Source organism: Mytilus galloprovincialis, chromosome 2 (genome assembly GCF_965363235.1).
Source record: "Mytilus galloprovincialis chromosome 2, xbMytGall1.hap1.1, whole genome shotgun sequence".
Taxonomy (NCBI): Eukaryota; Metazoa; Mollusca; class Bivalvia; order Mytilida; family Mytilidae; genus Mytilus; species Mytilus galloprovincialis.
Window position 1 is genome coordinate 80787241 of NC_134839.1, and position 21654 is coordinate 80808894.

A 21654-nucleotide genomic window follows, 5' to 3' on the forward strand; every position below is an offset into this window, starting at 1 on the left:
CAGTCAAAACTGTTTACTTTCAGTGTATAATTCATACACAGTAAATAGTTTTTGAACTGTTAACTGGTTGGTATTTACGGAGAACTGTTTGCTTAATCTGTATCATTGTTGCTTTTATGAATATTGTTTCTTGTTGACAAATCATGTTGTTAAACAAAACTTTAAGAATACACAATATAACTTGGACATACTTGTTAACCTGACGTTAACGTAAGATTATAATTAAATTTATTCACATTAAGATGTAGTATAAAACATTACAAAACATAGAATTTTTGAAATACTAAGGTTTTTCTGACTCCGGAATCGATTTCTGTAGCTGTATTTGGAAAAACATTTTCAAATACTTGTTCCTGACTGCTCTTAAATTTCGTACATTACTTGGCCTTTCGAACTTTTTTTTAGATTCGAGCGTCACTGATGAGTCTTTTGAAGACAAAACGCGCGTCTAGCGCAAATACAAAATGTCAATCCTGGTATCTATATGATGACTTCAATACTTCAATTGTAAAATGAAAATGAAAACTATGTTTCAAATATTTTTTATTCAAAACTTCGAATCACACTAAGATATTTTTCCATTTCAAAAAATACTTATACTAAAAATGTATACATAATATAATAAAACATACTCTGAACAACGCAGCACATTTTAATCACATGAAAATTGAAAGTCAATTTGCTTTCAAGAAAAAATGAAAAAACATACAATACGTTTTACTAAAAAAATGTACAATTTAAAGATGTAAAAGCTGAACCTAGCACCATGGTGGAGGAACACAAAGTAATTATACTTACATCCTGTATTAAATAAAAGGCTTAAATAATCATGATTGTTGATATATTATCTCCAATTCTTGTAACTTATAATAAACACCTGGAAAAAATATCGCTCCACCCTGATTTTTACACAAATCCAAAATATATAACATATTTGCTTCTCCCTTTGCGACCTTGAGTTTCAGTATTTTTTGTTAATGCTTTAATTTCTCTCTTTCATATATAAAATAAATAATTTTGAAAATAAGAATGTTCCTATGTGCAAACATTGCGATTGAAGGTAAAAGAATAACACATATTAATTATCGACCAAATAAAGGTTCCAAAACATTTTATAATAATGTGGATGAAATAATAGACAACATGTTAACTATCAACAAGTTATTCTGACCGAAGATTTTAAGTAAGTCCGCATCAAGCGTGAGATACTTGTATCTATCAACAAATAAGTAATCAGCGAGCAATAGAAACGTTCTTTGAACTTATCGAAACCTGTGATCTCATTGATTCCTACGAGAATTAACCTGATATAAAAAAAAATATACAGTCAAGTGGAGAAAAAAATAGACCCCTGAAAAAGGCTAGCCTTGTTTTTTTTCAATGGGATCTCAGAGTTTCTTTTAAGAAATGCATATTAAAGAGAAAAAACATATCTAAATATGTATATATCTGATCATTCACCAATTGTTAACATTATAAAATAAGTGATTTCAATTTTGGAAAGGGTCAATTATTTTGAGTAGTTGTCTATTGTATGATTAAGTATAGATTAAAATTGTTCATGAAATAATAACAAAACACAAGGGATGCACCTTTAACTTTAGTATATAATAGACATTCCTAGATCAAAGATTTCTTAGTTCACAATTATTAAAAATTTAAAACAACTGATCTTAGAAAATTTGTTGACAGAAATAGGAAAGTAAAATATTTCATTTGCATCCTATGAAAAAGAATGAAAAATGGAAAAGGCAAATACCCTCATAGTTGAGATGGAATTATAAAAAACACAAAGGGTTTTGAAAAACTTGTAGTTCAAAAGAAATCATAATTGCAAATTTTATGACAAGTAAAAATGCAAGGTCAAAACGTCTTTAAATCATCAGTGGGAAATCCGCGAAATGCTTCCTTAATTTAAGAAAACTAAGAAGCTTGTTCATAAAACATTTCAAAGACTACTTAATTATAAATGTATCTGCTTAATCAATCATATTAGCAGAACCCAAAACGTCCATAACGATTAATATTTAAGAAAGAAACAATCGAACAAATCAGACTTTATAACAAATTTATGTATTTGGTGTCTCCAAAATCTGGGATTCCGATGAAAAATGACTTATTTTGAATTAACAGTATGTAGCCATCCAAAGAATGAAAATTAACAAAAAGTCAAAGATCAGATGAATACACAAGAGAGTTTTTTTACCACGACCTGTGCGAATATAACAAACTTCTTAAAACAAAATACTATTAGTTACATAATGTGCTAGTGACCTAATACGGTATAAATGGGGTCAGTAAGTTCCATATGGGGTGAGAGCGAAGCTCGAATCCCCATTTGGAATTTACTGACCCCATATATACCGCATTACGTTACTAGCACACTATATAACGAATTTATCTTACCGACTATCTTAATGTGTGAAATTTAGACTAGTGACCTATCAAAATGAGCAAGTCTTCAATACTGTTAGCATTAAGAAACTACTTCCACTGATCCTACAAAAACAGATGCCAACAATAACAACTTGTTAGGTTTAAATGTGTTTATGAATTCATTTCAATCTTAAACATGAATTTCTTCGTCTGTTGAAATTTTTCTCAGTACCGTTTTGTTTTTATAAAGGGACGTAACACCACTTCTAACCGTGTATGAAATAAGCCCCGCCTCCCTACTACCTAATATGAAATATACACGGTCTCCACGCGGACGTTTTTAACTAATCATATTCCTTGAAATGCATAGGAGGTAAGATAAAAGAGGGACGAAAGATACCAAAGGGACAGTCAAATTATGTAACATCTCAAAAATGACAAAAATGCAATTGTTTAAATGAATACATATAAATTAATGAGTTGAAAATTGTAGCTGCTGAAATAAAAAAAACATATTTGTATAACAGTAAATGGAATGTAAAATCATGCAATCACTAAATATTAACTCACTGTGCATTATCGTAGATCGAAACAGCTGTTACAAATACAAAATGTACAATTTCAGAATCTGGAGCTATCTGGGTAATATCTTCAAATGATACATCATTTACAACGTACAGCATTATAGACCATGATTGACATGATACCTATTTGACATTATTATCATTTTGGGATTTGATCAATAAAATTACCCAAAGGACTCTAGATTCTCATAAAGTTAACCGCATAGAAATGATCCATCAACAACATACTGTACAACAAAGCAATATACAGTACACTAAAGTTATACTATCCTCATGACATATAACTGTTGTAGAGAACAGTCTATAAATGCTTACAATATTGCCATTTTTTAAAATTTAATCACAAATTATCACATTGTTCACCAGTTTATAAAAAAATAATAAAAGATATAGGTGTATATAATAAACGACCTTCTTTTTTTACATAAGAGATTCTGTTTATCTTTATAAAATCTCATTTCTTGTATTGTTCTAAAGCTTTGTAGAATTGTCTTTGTAAGGCAAGAAACTTGGGATCATTTCCAACTCCATATACAGAAAGATCATTCGTCAGATAGGCCATTCCAATGTTTTCCTTCACATCTGAAAATCCCATCTGTCCGCCATAACCCGGATGACCATAGCAAATACCTCCCTACAAACAATCGATTAATACATGAGAAAAGGGAGCAAATAATATACACACACCCCTTTTTTGGCTATAATATAGAAGGGTACCAGTGCTTCTTATTTCTGTACTATAGATAGCGATGTGTCGGTATAGCATATTCTTGAATCTTGGTGTAAAAATAAAGAAGCTCTGTAGTTCTACCGAAACATGCAACTAAAATTTGGTTCTGGTTTGGACGTTTGGACGGTCGTATAGCTTTTACCAGTTTATTCATTTCCTTTGGAATGGAGGTATAATTATATTTGACAGCAATTCAATTTTCAAATACTCTAAATGACCATCTAAATGAAGCAAGTTTGACGTAAAATATTGATTCTGGCATCGTATTTCCTCATTTGTGTTGTAAAAAATAAGACAATCATTTAAGGGAATCACTTGATTATGTCATGGTCAACTAAAGAAAATTATGATAAAAAAAAAACCAATACATTTAATATTCCTCGGCATGGCAGTGATGCTACCTAAGTTATGTTTCAAACGTCTCTGATTACTCACCTCAGTATTGTGGTATTCTGCTAAACCTCGTCCTAATACCTCATACTCTCCAAGGTCTAATGTATGACCAGAGATAATTGGTGAAAATAGTGTACGTATGGTTTCTAATGACATTAGAGTTTTACCCTTGTCTTCCCCACCATTTGCCAGGATTCCATATAATTTAGCCAATGATCTTGCATTGCCGTGACCATTAAAAGACGAAAGTGGTACGCACCTTCGCGCAGGATCATTTGTAATCTAAAATTATTGAAAGAATTGACGTATATTAATATCTCGCCTGCAGAACTTATTTATAAAAATCTATAACCTCTTTAACCTACATCACTTTACTTGTTAAAACAAATATGTGCCCTTGATCATATACGAAAAATGATTACACGTTCAATAATTTAAATTTTGTCAAATATTTATAGACCATATTTTTTCACTATGAAAGAAGGTGTTTGATGAGTTACAGTAATACATATACAGTAAAGATTTAGAATGACCATTTAAAAAAATGACAAAACATCTGTTTGATCAAATTGTGTGAAAGAAGGATTTCGTGGGTACGGTTCAACTACGAATTTATTAGGCTAACCCATTACAATTCTACATAAGCTTGTATGCAGACTTTGACAAAACATCAAAATAAAATATCCAGGAAAAAGCAAATTTGCTTTTTCCACCCACGAAAATTTATTACCCTGAAAATAAGCGAATCCCCAATATTTGACTCTCAACTGAGCGAATAGCATTAGAATTTATAATTCAGTTTTTTTAAAGTCTGTTTAGAAATAATTTCATAGCAGTATCAACTGCAACATTGTTTGTTGCGTTTTCAGCCGATACCAGCATCAATCTTTTTGCCAGAACTTGAGAGATTTCTTTATTTGAACCATTATTCTTCAGTCATGGTTACCTTGACATTAAAGTTGTCTGTTGATTACCTACTCCATATATTATTGTAACTGTCGGTTAAAATAGCTATTATACTTACTGGGTCTGTCATAACTCGTGTCCCTTTAGTTGCAATGCTATCTGGATACCTTAAGAATATCCATAGTCTTTTCCACAGTGACGGTGTAAATATTAACTTTGCAACGTATTTAGTAACAGTAACTAATTCAAATCTCGCAGTACGGTAAACTTCGCATTTTGGTAGACCAATATATAATTCTAAATCTATCAAAACACAAAATGATCATTAATGAAAAACCAATTCTGTTTTGTACGTAAAATTAGTGCTAAGGAAACGTAATTACTATCGTACTTCACAATTATAACAGTAATTAAAAAGACAAGCTTCAGCCTAGAAGCTATAAAGCAGACAAAATATATACATCGGGTTTACATGCTTACGCTAACGTATCCAGTCTCACTCATTTTGGAGTTCATGTTCATCCCTCGATTTGCCACTCCCTAGTCGATTGACGAGATTTGAACATCGCTAAACTTCTGTTGCCTTTATTTCTAGTTTATTTGATTTAGTTTTAGGCAAAAACTATAAGTAAATGTTCACATCAATAACGGTCAATATTTTTTATTCAACAAAATATTGCTCGCTGTAAACAATTCATTTCACTTGTCCAGCATTCTAGTGAAGGGTCTCTTTATTTTATTACAGGAAATCAACGGTTACTATCTGGTTATCATTATTACATTACATTACATCTAAACTAAATCATAATGTTCCATTTTAAATCATGAATAAACTAGTATATATGAAATTTTTTATCTATCAATATAAATTATCCAGCTTGTTTGGTAAAAATAGTTTCCGTAAATAGTTCTTACTTTCTGTTATCAATTAACTAGTATTGTATTGAAATCTCTACCTGAATTTGAAATTACCAATTCTAATATCGATTCAAAATATGAGCATGAGCTATTCACAGTAGTGTTTAAATAAGAATTTTCATTTTTCAACAAAATAATGTTGATGAAATACCGAGTAGTCAAAATTACAGCCTCGTTTTACATGCATTCTATACAATTATAGATCTTCTTATAAAAGGGTAATTGATAGTATCTTTGGAGGTAAACATGTTGCCTATATCATTTTTTCAGCAATCAAATTCAATACAAGGAGAAGTTAAAGAATACCAAATTTAAAAAAAAAATCCGATATACCACACAATTATGCACGCTTTACTTGAAATCATCACTGAAAAATATAAGTTGAATACTTTAAGCAAATATAGTTTTTAGGTACAATAATTAGAGTATTTCGCATAAAAACATTTTGCAATATGATGTTTCGACTCTAGATGTATCCCTTTCGGTATGATTGCTATCTCATTGACTAAAACCAACGCACTTTTATTACTATTATTAGGTAAAACCGACATTTAAATTATCTTTTCTACAGAGTTGAGATATTTGTTCTTCAAAAACTCACTGTTCAATTAATTACAAATGTTAAAAAATATTTACTAAATGGTTTTGCTATTTCTTCTATAAGCAGTTTGTCAACTCTTCTCTTCTGTGGATCAGCCAGTTGTAACAGTTGGTCAATATAAAATCCGAAAGTAATACCATGATAAGCAAAACCTGTGCCTGTTGATATATATATCGAATTTTTACTTGGGTTGTTACAAATTTTCCAATTCTCAATCATATCAATATTGTAATTCATATTATATTTGACCATTTTCAATAACAAGAAAATATATTTTATAAGGTAAATGGAGAATAGTCATAATATATGCATCTCTCTCTTCACTGTTAAATGAAGGAAAATCCTAATAAAAATTTGTAAGGGTTCTGCGGAACCCAGTGTCTCGACTACTTATGCTGTTCATTGCAGGCTCAACAAAAAAAAACATTCAATAAAAATATTCCTCTCTATACTATTTTTTGATAGTAAGAAGCTTCTGTCCAAGTTTTGTAATAATACATTTAAAAGAAAAATACTGAAAACAGGTATTTTATTTTAACAAAATTTACTTCTGGATAATATCTTATGATTATAAACAAGCTCCTGTCCAAGTTTGGTAGAAATCAGGATAGTTTAAGAAAGTTCAAAAACTTAACCACAGAGTGAATATTTGTGACACCGACGACGGAATGTAGGATCCTAATGTCTCGCTTTTTCGACTAATGTCGAAAGCTCGACAAAAATGAATAATGAGATTGAAGCAAATCTGTAGGTTAAACTGAATTCAAAGAACAATTACAATATAAAAATACAAACTTGCATCTAGATATTACATGTTTTCATAGAAGATATATTTTTTTTATTTTTGTCCACTCTTACCTGGCGGCCATTTTGGACGTTCATTCCCTAGTGTTTTTCTTAACATTTCTGGATCCGATACCACATCGTTTAAAGTTAATTTTTCATCCATGTAAGAAAGTCCAGCCTATAAACATTCAAATACAATAATTTATTTTTCAAAGTTAAAAGTGGAACAAATCTCTAAAAATATCCAAACTTAAAAGTATAAATGACTAAAATATTTCTATACAACGTTTAAGCTATTGTAGAAACAATTAATTAGCTATCGGAGATTCAACATCCTTGATCTGATGCCCTATCACTGTTGTCTCATGACTTTTAAATTAATTTAGATTGGTTCAATCGCCTCCGTTGCACCAACAATCAAAGAAAACACTGGCCATTGCTGACATGAAACACTTGATCTGGAAATCTGAGGAATAATGTTTAAACAGATAATATTTCCAATGTCTAAATACTAGTGTAGAATGATATTTGAATGTTTGTACCCTTACAGATCTTCGGCGTCTTTTAGGCTCACAAACAGATCTTCATACAGGTTCTCATAGACTCCACGTCTGATTCATACAACCCTTAGATACATTGGATACATTGCCACGTCCTTGAACATTGCTACATCGAGAGTAGCAGTTCAGGTGAGGTTCCCGAAAACAATATCTGGACAATATAAGGTCTGTCCAATCACCTACTTGATTCCATATTTGTATATTATCAGGCAAATTTCAAACATGTCTTCTCAAAAAGAATTAAATACATGTCTCTTTATCCTTAACATTACGTCCGAGTAATTCAGTTTCACATAAACTTTGAAGTTCGGATTTGGTTGCTGACAGAGAAGATATTAACAGAAGAAGGATAAAAAAAAAAAGCATTTGGTAGACATAAGACAACATTTGTATAGAATATTTTAGTTCTCTGAATATCCAGTATGTGATGATCAGTCATTCCTCTTGTTTGACCTTCCAAAGGAATTTAAACAGACCTGTGATTTTCAAGATATTGTTTTTGATGACAAAATATTTGTTATGGGGTATGTAGTGGTTTAAGAAAATTTGAGTGAATAGATTTTAGTTCCAAGTTGTATCAATGAACTCTCAGATTTTACCCATCTTCTTTTTTTTCTCATTTCGTCCATTCATGATAGAATATATTTAAATTCCAAGTAGTGTTTCAATGTAATTGATTTAGGCTCGTGCCTAAAAGATTTCATTTAAAATTGCAATATTATATACTTATACGGTGGCCATTCGAGTGAATTGTGAACTTGTGCTGGAGTACTCAGACCAAGGTGGGTGACAAAGGCTCTTTAAAACCTGTGTTTGTTTTTGTTAAACAAAAATGCATCAGTAATGGTAAGTTTTATGCATTAGAGATGATTGTTGCAGAATTGGTTTTTTTTTACATAAGAAGGAATTTCAGTCATGATCAATTAAATGACAACGTATTTGTTACGTTCGGAGGACCGTGTTTTTCAACAGACTGTCGGGATTCCAATGGGAACCAATTGTGCCCCTCTTCTTGCCGACTTGTTTCTTTATTATCATGAGGCTGACTTCATACAGGAACTTCTTGGGAAGAAAGATAAGAAGTTATCAATATCCTTTAACTCTACTTTCCGCTATTTAGATGACAAAAATTCAAAATTTGGTGACTGAACGCAACTATCACATCGAACTGGAGATAAAGGATACAACAGATACAGTTAAGTCGACCTCATATCTTGAATTACATCTAGAAATTGACAATGAGGGTCGGTTGAAAGCAAAACTTTACGACAAAAGAGATGATTTCAGCTTTCTAATTATGAACTTTCCATTTCTAAGTAGCAACATTCCAGCAGCACCTGCATACGGGGTATATATCTCCCAATTGAAACGATATTCCCGTGCTTGCATTTCCTATCATGATTTTCTTGATAGAGGGTTGCTGCTCACAAGGAAGCTATTAAACCAAGAGTTCCAAATGGTGAAGTTGAAATCATCCCTTCGTAAATTTTACGGACGCCATCACGAGTTGGTTGACCGTTATGGAATAACCGTTTCACAAATGATATCGGATATATTCCTTACGTCGTAACTACAATCCCCTTCAATTCATGAACGTGACCTACCGAATTATACTATATACAGGATTTATTATAACATAAGCAACACGACGGGTGCCACATGTGGAGCAGGATCTACTTACCCTTCCGGAGCACCTGAGATCACCCTTAGTTTTTTTGTGGGGTTCGTGTTCTTTAGTTTTCTATGTTGTGTCATGTGTTCTATTGTTTGTCTCTTTGTCTTCTTTCATTTTTAGCCAGGCGTTGTCAGTTTATTTTCGATTTATGAGTTTGACTGTCCCTCTGGTATCTGTCGTCCCTCTTTTAAAAGGTCCCTCATTGCCTGAATCAATGTCTTCTGGACCACTCTGGCAATAGAAAGATTTAGAATTGAGCTTTTATATTTGTTAGTCATTTTTCTTTCATAGATTGTAGTGTTTAATAATTCTGACGTCTTGGAATGCTTGTGTGTAATTATTTTAGTGTTTGATGTGAAGCCTTCTTACGATCAATGACGGATCTATAACTGTTAAAATTGAAATTCTATCAGCAAACGACATGTTTATCTAGACACCATGACTTACAAAACAGTGAAATGTAGAGGAAACAATCCTTACCTGATGACTTAACAACATCTCTACTGTAACATTCTGTTTACCGTTAGACTCAAACCCAGGCCAGTAATGTGATACTAGTTCTCTGTAATCTAAATGTCCTCTGAAAACGAAACATTCTGCATAAATGAGATCATTAATGTAACACATTCAGAGAAAATGACTACTTGTTAATATTTTTCTCCATACAGTAAATCGAAAATAAATATACAACACAATTTTAAAGCTTTTTTTAAAATGAAAGATTTCGGGGTGCGATTTTTCGTATACTTTGATCTTCAGTTATCTAATCTTGTGTCAGTATAACTGGCTGCCTTCTTTTTCAGTGGAACACGTCTATGTTATTTTCTTATGAATTTGAAATCACTGTGAAAACTGAACTTTGATGCTTGGTGCTTTTGAACACTTACTTGTCTACAAGTTTGGCTGCAAGTATGGCTGCTACTCCTTTTGTGGTGGAAAACAACGTGGCTAGTGTATCGTTTTTCCATCTCTGGTGAGAATCTCTGTCAGCATAGCCTCCCCACAAATCTATCACCAACTCTCCTTTATAATATACAGCGAAGTTGCCTCCTTTCTCTTTATGATTTTCAACTTGATTCCTGCAGTATAAACATGTTAAAATTAACAAATCAAAATAAAAAAAATCAATTCTGTTTCTTACAGAAAGTAAACTTTACTTTTAAACGTCGGTGATGCTTTTGTTCGATTTAAGTTTATTAGATTTCACTCTTTGTTTTTGTTAGATGAATTTCTATTTGTATCCATCTAATGAGTTCAGCCTTTTCCAACTGCTTTTTATAGTTCGTTCTTATGTTGTACTGTTACACCACTGTCCGATGTTAGAGGAGGGTTGGGATCCCGCTAACATGTTTCATCCCGCCTCATTCTGTATGTATGTACCTGCTCCAAGTCAGAAGCCCGTAATTCAATGGTTGCCGTTTGTTGCTGTGTTACATTTTTGTTTTTCGTTCATTTTTGTACATTACTGTGTGCAGTGATTTGACAAGACAAAACGTTTACATCGAACCAAGTGAATAGAACTGTAGAGTTCGATCAGAATTCATATTTGTTTAGTAACTTTTCAACTATGAAAGGGTCAAATATCTACATTTTCCTGACCTTATGATTGAAGATTTATTGCCTCAGTGTTTGTTTGTTGTTGTGATTTGTTTCTTATAAAACGATTTATGAGATATGTACATGGGTAAATGATTGTCGTCTTAATTCATATAAATCAATAAAAAAGAAATTGCATGTTATCAACAATTCGACAGGGACCATAAAAACTAGTTTGTCATATAAGAAAATGTTAAGTCCCTTAGTATAAATGATATATTTTATCACTAGATTTCCTGTTACAATGATTATGCAGTAAAACGGAATGAAATCACTACTATATGCCATTGTTCCGTAGACGGGTTTCGAGAAATTCATTGTGAAATAAATATTTTTCACCGTCTTCTGCATTCATTCTATACATTCATAGATCTATATTTTAAATTGATAGTATCTCTGAAAGTGCTGAAAATATCATTGTTTCGATATTCAGATGCAGTTCAGCGACAACCACTTTACATTGTGTTGTGTAAGAACCCTAGATAAAGCCAATGAGGAAAGACATTACGTAGTACGTGCTCGACTTAAGAAAGCTTAAATTTATAAAGCCTAGTTGGTGGAGTGGTCTAGGGCGATGGAAACAGCACAGGGGGTGTAACCACCATGTCACAATAGCAGGGGTCAAAATCCATTTAGAAATTTAGTTCTTTTTAATGTTTTGGAATTTAGTATGACGTCTATCTTCACTGAATTATTACACACTTTTATTTAAGGCCCAGCTGAGCCCACCTCCGAGTGCAAAATGTTCTCGCTGCATTTAATACTCATTGGCGGCCTTCGTTTGTTATCTGCTTTTTGGTCGAATTGTTGTCTCTTTGACCTTTTCACAATTTCGATTCTCAATTTTCTTAACGATAATTTGCAGATTTAACATTGTTATGATTGTAGGTATAAATTTGAGATGAAGTTCAAGTATATATAAATTATGGTGGTAGCTTTATATAAACAAGGGTAATCCGATGGGGAAAGACTGTTGAAAGTTTTCTTATGTTTAAACGTAACTACATCTTTCTGTCTGACTTATATACGAACAATTTTAATCGCTAACTTTCAGCAAACTGAGCAGCGGAAGTAATATATAGCCGAATGCATCCCTCTCGTAATGTATGGTTCATTAAATTAATTAACCGGAAAATGATGGTAGGTCAGATGAACTTTGTCATGAACTCATAGCTTCGATAATATGAGTAATAAGTCAATTGTATTTGGAACTAATTGGACCTCACATGACAGCTCATGGGACGCATTGAATGCAGTTTCAGGAGTACACAGGGTACGGTGAATTAACCTCAGGAACTGTCATAAAGATGTATAAACGCCATGCCTATACAAATTAAGGTACCTGTCCTTGAATATGGTACGTTTAGGATCACCACTAACAACAATAAATCCATCAACTAGTAAACAGGAGAAGATAACTAAAACAGGGACCCTAGCTCTAGGACGAAACTGATTCAACAAAGCGAGTTGGGAACTACTAGAAAACAGGACGGCAAGGAGCAAAGAACTATTCTACAAAACTGTACAAAATGTTCTTAAATTTCTTGTTTGCCACAATATGGCAGTCTCAAAGATATATTTTTCAATCAAAGTGGGGATGTAGAACCTCTACGCCCCCTTTTTAATCCATTGCGGCTTTACACTTAGTTTCTAATAGCTAAAATTAGCTATCAGTATTTTACACTTAAAAATGAGTTTACTACTACTCTTGATCGCAAAACAAATAAAAGTGAAATTAATTAATGGAATGGTAGTGATCATACGGTATAAATTTACAGTATCATGTGAGCATGTACATGTATGTAAAAGCCGGCTTACCTAAATAATTCTGCAACAGATCTAAACTCTGGAAGAAAGAATCCCTCTACGACTGGTGGAAGATCATCTTCAAAAATGTTCTTAAAATAATATAAAATAAATGCCAAAATAACAATAAACACAGTATTTTTTCCTGTGGACATATTTACTTTGACAACTGTAAAGTGTCAGTATGTAGAACGGAATTATATATAGCCAACAAAGACGGAATAGATATTATACTGATTACGTGCAGATAAATAAAATCATTCCGGGTTCCTAGTAATATTAATCATCGATTGTAGCATTTGAACTCTGCATAATTATGGTCCTGTTCTTCGTAGATTATTATTCTGTATCTGATAGCAGGATACCCCGATACAGAAATGTAAGTGCCTATTTTTCCTTATCCTTATAGAAGAAGAAGAATATATTCTTAATGTCTTCTTCTTCTACATTTCTTTTCTTCTGATGATGATTCTCTGATGTATAATCATTTGATAAAAATTTTGATTAATCATTTGAGTAAGTACAATTATACTATCTTTTTATTTTCTTCTTTTTATTGAATAAGATATTTTTTAAATGAAAAACAAATATTTATAGTCATATTTATGTCGTTATCTTTACACATACGAAATTAAAGGTCTTTAGTTACTTTTGCTTTTCTGTGTGGAAATACTGTACATGTTATGTCTGATTTATATATAATATTCCCTTGAATTTTGGTAGTTGTAGGAAATTAATCCTAGTACATTTTATTACAGTGAAAAAAAAATGAAACATAAATCAAGAACGTTAGATATAGCTGTTCCCAGCATAAACATATACATCTTGTGTGCTTCAAAGCACCATTCTTTTTTAATTAATTGGTGTTTTTATGAAATATTTTGGAAACTTGAGAGGACATGTTTACTATAAAAGCTTCTAAATGGGAGAAAAGGATGAAAATTTGATCATGATTGTTTTTCTTTTGATGATGGTAATTACCTTATACGCAATGACATCACATGGTTTTGTGAAATTTTCACAGTAGTACTGGACAGGATAAAAGTTTACTCATGCCAAGTATTTTTTTTTTTATTTGAAACAAAGATATATTAATTTTTTGAATAAATGCCAATTTTACAATGATTTATAGGGGGAAACAATGTTGGCATTACACCACTATGGGAGATTCTATGATAGTTGTTTGGGGATTGAAAAAGTCACATCACGTTACACTTTTTTATATATACCCGCCAAGCTATTCACACATGCGAATTAACTTGAGCAAATGGCATGATTTACGATTTTTAAAAACATACACACTTTTCTTATTTGAGTGACTCGTCACTCTTTTAGGTGCCATACTTAAAGTATTACGAGGAAATGGAATGGGGATATCAGTCTTCGCATTACATTAATTACTAATCGGTTATTTTCTCCTTGGTGTCAGGGTCCCTAACATATTTTTGTAGTTGCGCATCTGTTAAGATTGTCCCCGTGTTGTTATGTATGGCAAATGTCGCTTCCAGATTGCTAACCCACAACTATTAGATGATACTAACTTAGTTATAACTAATGTTCTACTGAATTAACCTTTATCTTTCTTTTTATAGATCTTTTATGTGAAGGTCCCTGGTCGATACAGTTCACCAGTCATAATGTTGCCACACATAAAACATCCCTACCAGTCGCTTCAACTAAAATATTTAACTTTATAGATTTTAATAGGTTACTGGTATTGAAGTGTGAGGCATAGAATATCAGGGTGACAAGGTTTGTCTAATTATAAGTTTTTGTTTTTGTTTGTTTAATATTTAGTTTTTATATTAGTATCATGAGTGTAGTAGTACAATATAGAGTAGTTTACAACAACTACTTATTAATCGATGAATGCATCAATCAAGTAATTTGCATCACTGATGATTTGCCAGTGATTTTTTGTATCGATCAGCGGAGTACGCATACGCAATATGTATTTCCTGTTCTAAATTTATCTACTTTTTTATACACTACACGCTTGTCATACGGTAAGATAAACAATAATACATAATTCTTATATACTTAAATGACTTATTATACGAAATGTTTCTCGTTATCATATGTTACCTCAAACAATATAGATTATCATGTAAACTGCAGGTAGATATTCATTACATTTACAAAGATGTCCAGAAGTCAGTATATAAGCCGCAAACAACTAAGTCATATATTTATCAAAGTACAGAGTACATATGCAAATGACAGTATACTATAAAGAACCTCAGACCAAAAGTGAGAGGCCTTGGCATGTTCTAATACTAGAGATTTAATTTGTAACATTATTCGTCTACCTAGATTTAGTGTTGGTTTTACTTTTGACTTTTCAGATGTTATTGACCCTTTATATTGTAATGATCTCGGTGTTATCTCTCTGTGTAAAAACCAGTTGAAGGTTTGATTGATTGTTGGAGATTGAACGCACTGTGGTCAAGTATACAGCACACACACAAACGGATTTTAACAACGTTCTAATTCTAATCGTTGATTGGTACATGTTTAATTTGTTTTATTTCATTCATGTATTGTAATAAACTATATATATACATCCGTGTTTATTCTCAAGAGATTTATCGATACTATGTTTCCGATTCTACGTGAATACTACTTGCGGAAGTCATAATCTATAAACCTTTAGAATTATAAGCAACATAATTGTACTTATGGTTAAGACTCTTGCCACAAGGAAAACTTATATTTCGAGCACTTGAATTAGAATACAAGTGACTTTTTATTTACACTTCTGATAGGATTAACATCACATTTGTTTCATATCTTTGCTATTTTCTACTAAAAATTGAGGGAAATAGGGAATATGGCAAAGAGAAAACACCCCGACCAAAGAGCAGAAAACAGCCGAAGCCTCCAATGGGGCTCCAACTTCTGTCCGTTTTGTCGTGATCTTTTATTTATGCCATACCTATGCTTGTACACACACATATTAATTTATATTATCATTATCATATAACTGCATATACAGTTTAAACTATACAGAAAGATTAACATGTGTGTTTGTTTATATTTTCAAGGTAAATAGAAGAGATGTTTTCTCTAATTGGGATATTGGCTTTCATTTTATTTGGACTGGAGTCTTTCCATTTTGTGGGACATTGCTTGATTATGTTCCGAGTTCGTCAGTTACCAAGAAAAGATTTCGTAAGAATGCGTTTCTATTTCCTGGTTGATACATTAACTGTTTTCCTGTCTTCTTTTGTTGTTTTGGGAAAGTTGCAGTGGTTAACAGGTATCCAGTTGATACAGCATTTGTATTATTATCTTATGTGGGAAAAGACTGATACTGCTAAAAAGGTAAACACACGTTAATATCTTAAGTATCAGCGAGTGTTACATGTATATGTATATGTATACACACACACTATTATTCATTTAAAAGTTATGGATTTTAGAAAATCACACAATTTAAATGAGCATAATGAAAAGAGAAAAACTTGAAAACAAGTGTACAACAAAGTAAAAACCATATATCATGAGAAGATCTTAAAACACAATCGGCAAAGAGCTCAGTTGTGCAAATATAAGTTACAAATTTACGACACTTTGGTGTTTCTTCTAAAGTTATGATTGCAAATGGGACAACTAGACGTTAAGACCAAATGGCAAAGATGTCAAACAATTACAGACCTGTCCATTGACTGCCTTCAACCATGAGGAATCCCATACTATTAGTATGCTTTAAGTAGCCCCGGAATGAGAAAACGTAAAACAATTAAAAAAAGAAAAATAACTACTTATTTTTACTACAACAATAAACGTAAAACAAACATAACAACAGACAGTAACAATTGACAACCATTAAATTACAGGGTCCTAACTTGATATAGGCGCTAATAGACTGAGACGGGTTGCGAACGTTTAATTCTACCCGTAACTCCTTATCATATAAGTGGGAGGTTTAGCTAGCTATAAAACCAGGTTTAAACAACCATTTTATACATGGAAATGCCTGTACCAAGTCAGGAATATGACAGTTTTGAAGAGCTTTCGATTTTGCCTTTGATTATGGACTTTCCGTTTTGAATTTTACTCGGAGTTCGATATTTTTGTTTTTTACTTTTTCTGTTGTAACAAAACGATGTAGTAGGCTATTTGACACACATTAGAGGATATACTCAACATATCTGACACAAATATACATAGAAATAAACATTCAACTTACTGTTTTATCTTCAGTCCGAACATATCAAAGCATTTGATAAAAAAAATATACAAAATAACCATAACACAGAAATATTCAAACGAAACAATATATCAATACAAATTCCTAATACTTCAGAAGAGTGTACAGTTATTATTGATAAATGCTTTTGAAATTATAGATTGTAAGCTGGAGTTCTTTAGATTGGACTAGGAGTACGAAGTACAAAGAATGGCATATCTGGTCGATTCTAGGCACATTATTTGACGTATTTGTTCATATGGTCATGGGTATTTTGCTGTCCCAACAGCTCACAACAGTACAGATCATATCCTCACTATTAATCGCACAGTCATGGTTGATTTATGTTTTAAATGTCCCAAAGTATGCTTGGAGCAGCCCTTGGGCAACCCCACAGTGGGTGGAAAAAAGAATTAAGCCATTAGACAAGTAATTTATCTTTAAAATTGATTTTAATACACGTAAGCTTCAAAATATAAAACCACTATAGTACGAATATGATGAGAGGACATATTTATTTTTAAAATACTGATAATGAAGATAATTCTTGTTTCGCAAAACATGGTCGGAGAAATAATATTCATTGAACTAACGTTGACAAATTGTTGATTGTAAATATGATCCACTTGGCATTATTATTTTTCGCAATTTTATGTAAATAATTAATTTGTACAATAAAATTTTTATCCACATGTTTCTTATTGTAGTTCGAATGCGCCGCTTCTAAATGCACTACTTTATTATTTGTGTATTACAAACAATTTAAACACGGGCACAATTAAAACGATAATAAATAATACAATATCAATTTAGGTTACTAAAAGCAAGCTCAGAGTTCTTAATCTGCTGCTATAGAAATTCTGATTTCCTACACATTTACATCGGCCACTATGTTTCCGATTAGATTTTATACAGCAAACGTTGAGAAGTTCAAAATAACAATATTCTATGCAGTGCCGAATTAAAGATAAATGTGAGAAGAGTTTCAGTGCAGAAATGGTAAAACAGATGAAATATTAAGACCGCGTGCTTCAAACTGACAGCACAGGAATATGACAGGTTTTTTTTCTCCATTCGTTTGATGTGTTTGGGCTTTTGATTTTGTCATTTGATAAGGGACAGTTCGATTTGAAATTACATGGAGTTCGGTATTTTTATTATTTTAATTTTTCACAATTATCTGACAACACCAGTGAAACTTTAACTTATTCAACATCGGAAAACAAATGTGCGAATAGCCTTTCTTCCTTCTGGAATATTCAATTTTTACAAATTGTTTAGACGAGCTAAACTTTTGTTAACTATTTTACTGTCGGAATGAGACTATTTTAGGAGATCTAAATTAGTGATTTATTGCCTTAATGGCTCTATGGTACACTTTCCCTTTCCCGTAGCCTTTTATATTTGTGCTACTGTGTTACAATATCCCCATTTAAGGGTAGATACACTAAATAGGTTAAGTCTCAGATGTTTATACCAATATGCATACAACATCGGCTCTTGAAACTATAACTGAAAATCGAAAAAATAATTCATATATCTCTTTTATTTTTTTCGAAATGCAATTACAAATTCATTGATGTTTCTTTGAAATTGATAGGTTGTTGGGCTTATGTTTTTAGCATGTGGATTAATGAATTAGAATTGGAAAACTCTTGGTCGTAATGTTGTTGTTAAGAAGCCTAGTTTTTGAAAAGAACGACAGCACAATTGCCAAAAGAAAAGTACAAACGACTTTCACACAAAAAATAAAACCATAGATAGAACACTTTCAAAACCATTTTCAAAAGATCATGACAAAACAGACATAAGAAGAACATACAAATGCATTATAAAATATCAATATCATTCCAAATAGCATAGATATGTAACAAATGCAATACCAAATTAAGGACCTCAATTTAAAATAAGTTATTAAAATAAAAACAGTTATTTCTATACTGAAGTGCCTGGAACACGAGTTTAGTTAAATTGAGCAAGTCCTTTTATCAGACAAGCCAAATAATTGTAAAAGTTTATCAAACATTAATGATATTAGAATGTAATGGACAAAATAAAATTAGATGAAACTCATTTTTTTATATCAACAGATGAGAACACTGGACTTTTCAGTTTTTTTATTTGTTTTAATTTAAGAAATATTTTCTAGATTTGTAAATAGGATGAGATTAAGTTAAATTGCAGCACATATTGTGCAGGACAAAACAGACTATCTGAAACCATTTGTTTTGTTTATGTGTCTATTTTTATCGGAGGACACAGTTGAAGGTTGATGTAGTCTGCTGCCGAATATATTTGTATTTCATCATTCCTTTTTGTGTATTAGTCAATTAACAAAATACGACACAGAAAAAATAAAAATAAAGAAACAGATCATCCAACCAAACCAGGTATGAACTCATCTGCTTCATAAAGGTAAACAGTTTCTCTGGTTTCATAAGATACACCTATCGTGTTGATCGTGTTAGAAAACGTCAAGGTGATACTAGTCGATAAATATTCATAGAATAACATATATGAATGTATTTTGTCTAACATTAAAAGATTAAAAGATTAAGATTTATATATTTATGGACTTTCTTCCTCTTAAACACGAAATATGTGAAATATTGAACAAAATGATGATGAGACTCAGAGGTAAAAGTAAATGAGATAGATACCTTAAGACCCAAACAAAACAAGTCATATCCACAGGTCATCTTGCAACATCTTCAACAATATATGTTTATACCTACGTATAATTCATGAGTTCAGCTACATATAGATATTGACAGTTGATTGTCGTTATTACAATAAGTCGAGAGACAAGACCGTGCTCTAGAGATAGTATCATATGACACAGCATTAAAATAAGATAATACAAAAAAAAGTGAATAGTAAAGCAAAGTAACATGAACCCACTTCAAAAAGTTGTGTGTGCTCATGTTCTTTAGAATGGTACAGCAGTTCCAACTCCACTGGTTGCTGTCGCTGCCGTGTCGAGATGTTAGGGAAGAATGATATCTAGGGTCTTTAAGATGGCTTTGATACGTTTCTGTGCATGTGCCTCGAGATTAAATATTTGAGATCATGGTTCACTTTGTAGAAGTAGATGCAAGTAGTGAACATGGACCTTAGGGTTTTGGTTTGAGTGTAATTTCGTCTATATGAAAAGAAGGATTTCTAAGTATTAAATCTACCCAGACGTCCATCCCGTTTATGACTTTACAACTGATTCCATACTTTCTCTGTTTAATCATCGACAGACTCTATTTCAGTGTAAGCAAATTCTGCTTTTCATTAGTCAGCAGTCGATTTATTTGATGATCTCAATCAGTGAAATGGATCAGAACTAGCCGAATAAAATGAGATCGCGTGGTTCAAAAACTACTTTCATTTTCATAATTTTTTTTTCATGATTATTAATTGCACCTTAGATGTTTATTAAGCATGAATAAAAATGATATTCTAAGTAATGATATAATATTTATACAAGGCGTTATGAAATTTTTAATAAACGTTATTTTATACAAATTTTAATTAATTCAATGGCTTTTGGCAATGTGATTTCAATCATGAATATATCAAAAACACATACAAGAGGCTCCCCTGACGTTAATTGCTTGCTTGACTACAATGACAAGTGAGCTATAATCGTTCTATATCAAAATGAAACATTCATCTGGAAACCATATTGAATGTCATATGAGTAGAAATATAATGATACACAGATGGCTTGGTTTCAAATAGGTGTAAGAAAATGTTTTAAAACAATTAATATATAAAACTGAATTCGTCATTGACCTTTCTATTGTTAATATGCAGAATTACATATCAATTCTTTACATAGAAACTTATTTTTTCGTTCAATTTATTCAGTGGTTCTATAAAAGTTCTGTCAGACACATCGATAACTACTGCATTTGGATTTTTTTTTAACTTACCTATTAACATTATATGTATATCGGCATCTTTTCGGAACATTCCTGATATACTTTGTTAAGTTAACACGCGGCATACTAGAATAAATGGGTAAGGCAACGTGTTTAATTCATTTTAATTGTTACTTTGTGAACTACCACGTAACAAATTCGGTACATCCTGTCGGTCCAGTATATTAAGCTGAATTAATATTCTGAAGACAGTAACATATGTCATATTGTCGTCCGGATATGTATGTAATATTTACCAATAGACGTTAAATAGCAATTTATTATCACCATCCTTAGATGCAATTCAACTGCGTTTTCTTATTTAATGTAATATAAATTATTATAATGGATTTTTATGCGGCTATCATCCAAGTGAGAGGTTTTGCTAGCTAAAAAAAAACAGGTTTAAACTCCTGTTTTTGTTTTTAAAAAGACAATGCTTGTACCAAGTTAGTAGCATAACAGTTGTTTTCCGTTCGTTTGATGTGTTTGAGATTTAAATTTGCCATTTGATAGATGACTTTCGTTTCTTCAATTTTCCTTGGAGTTCGGTATTTTTGTTATTTTACTTGTTCATTCAGTTCAACTCGTGTCGAATGATAGTAAAATAGGAACTTGGA

General features: G+C 31.8%; 2 protein-coding genes across 3 annotated transcripts; one reads left to right on the forward strand and one right to left on the reverse strand.

Moving 5' to 3' along the window:
- Positions 1 to 526: 526 nt before the first annotated feature.
- LOC143064550 (beta-lactamase domain-containing protein 2-like) lies at positions 527 to 13143 on the reverse strand. Its single transcript, XM_076237452.1, has 8 exons — positions 12944 to 13143; positions 10417 to 10608; positions 10010 to 10109; positions 7367 to 7472; positions 6544 to 6666; positions 5108 to 5292; positions 4126 to 4365; positions 527 to 3594 (listed from the first exon to the last, which is right to left on the reverse strand). Exons 1-8 carry the CDS (start codon positions 13084 to 13086, stop codon positions 3415 to 3417), a joined length of 1269 nt encoding a protein of 422 aa, XP_076093567.1. The 5' UTR covers positions 13087 to 13143; the 3' UTR covers positions 527 to 3414.
- A 1403-nt stretch (positions 13144 to 14546) lies between these two features.
- LOC143064551 (uncharacterized) lies at positions 14547 to 17817 on the forward strand. Of its 2 annotated transcripts, none has more exons than XM_076237454.1 (3): positions 14547 to 14683; positions 15976 to 16255; positions 17284 to 17817. In XM_076237454.1, the coding sequence occupies exons 2-3, from the start codon at positions 15989 to 15991 to the stop codon at positions 17554 to 17556; spliced, it is 540 nt and encodes a 179-aa protein (XP_076093569.1). In that variant the 5' UTR covers positions 14547 to 14683; positions 15976 to 15988; the 3' UTR covers positions 17557 to 17817. The 2 variants fall into 2 exon arrangements, with proteins under 2 accessions (XP_076093569.1, XP_076093568.1); XM_076237453.1 differs by lacking the exon at positions 14547 to 14683 and adding an exon at positions 14848 to 14937.
- Positions 17818 to 21654: the final 3837 nt, after the last annotated feature.

Coding starts and splice junctions, on each gene's coding strand:
- LOC143064550 (XM_076237452.1), bottom strand. CDS start 13,086: ATGTCCACAGGAAAAAATACTGTGTTTATTGTTATTTTGGCATTTATT. Junction 10,609..12,943: donor TCTGTTGCAGAATTATTTAG/GTAAGCCGGCTT, acceptor TTTATACTGCAG/GAATCAAGTTGAAAATCATA. Junction 6,667..7,366: donor ACGTCCAAAATGGCCGCCAG/GTAAGAGTGGAC, acceptor ATATATCAACAG/GCACAGGTTTTGCTTATCAT.
- LOC143064551 (XM_076237454.1), top strand. CDS start 15,989: ATGTTTTCTCTAATTGGGATATTGGCTTTCATTTTATTTGGACTGGAG. Junction 16,256..17,283: donor AGACTGATACTGCTAAAAAG/GTAAACACACGT, acceptor TTGAAATTATAG/ATTGTAAGCTGGAGTTCTTT.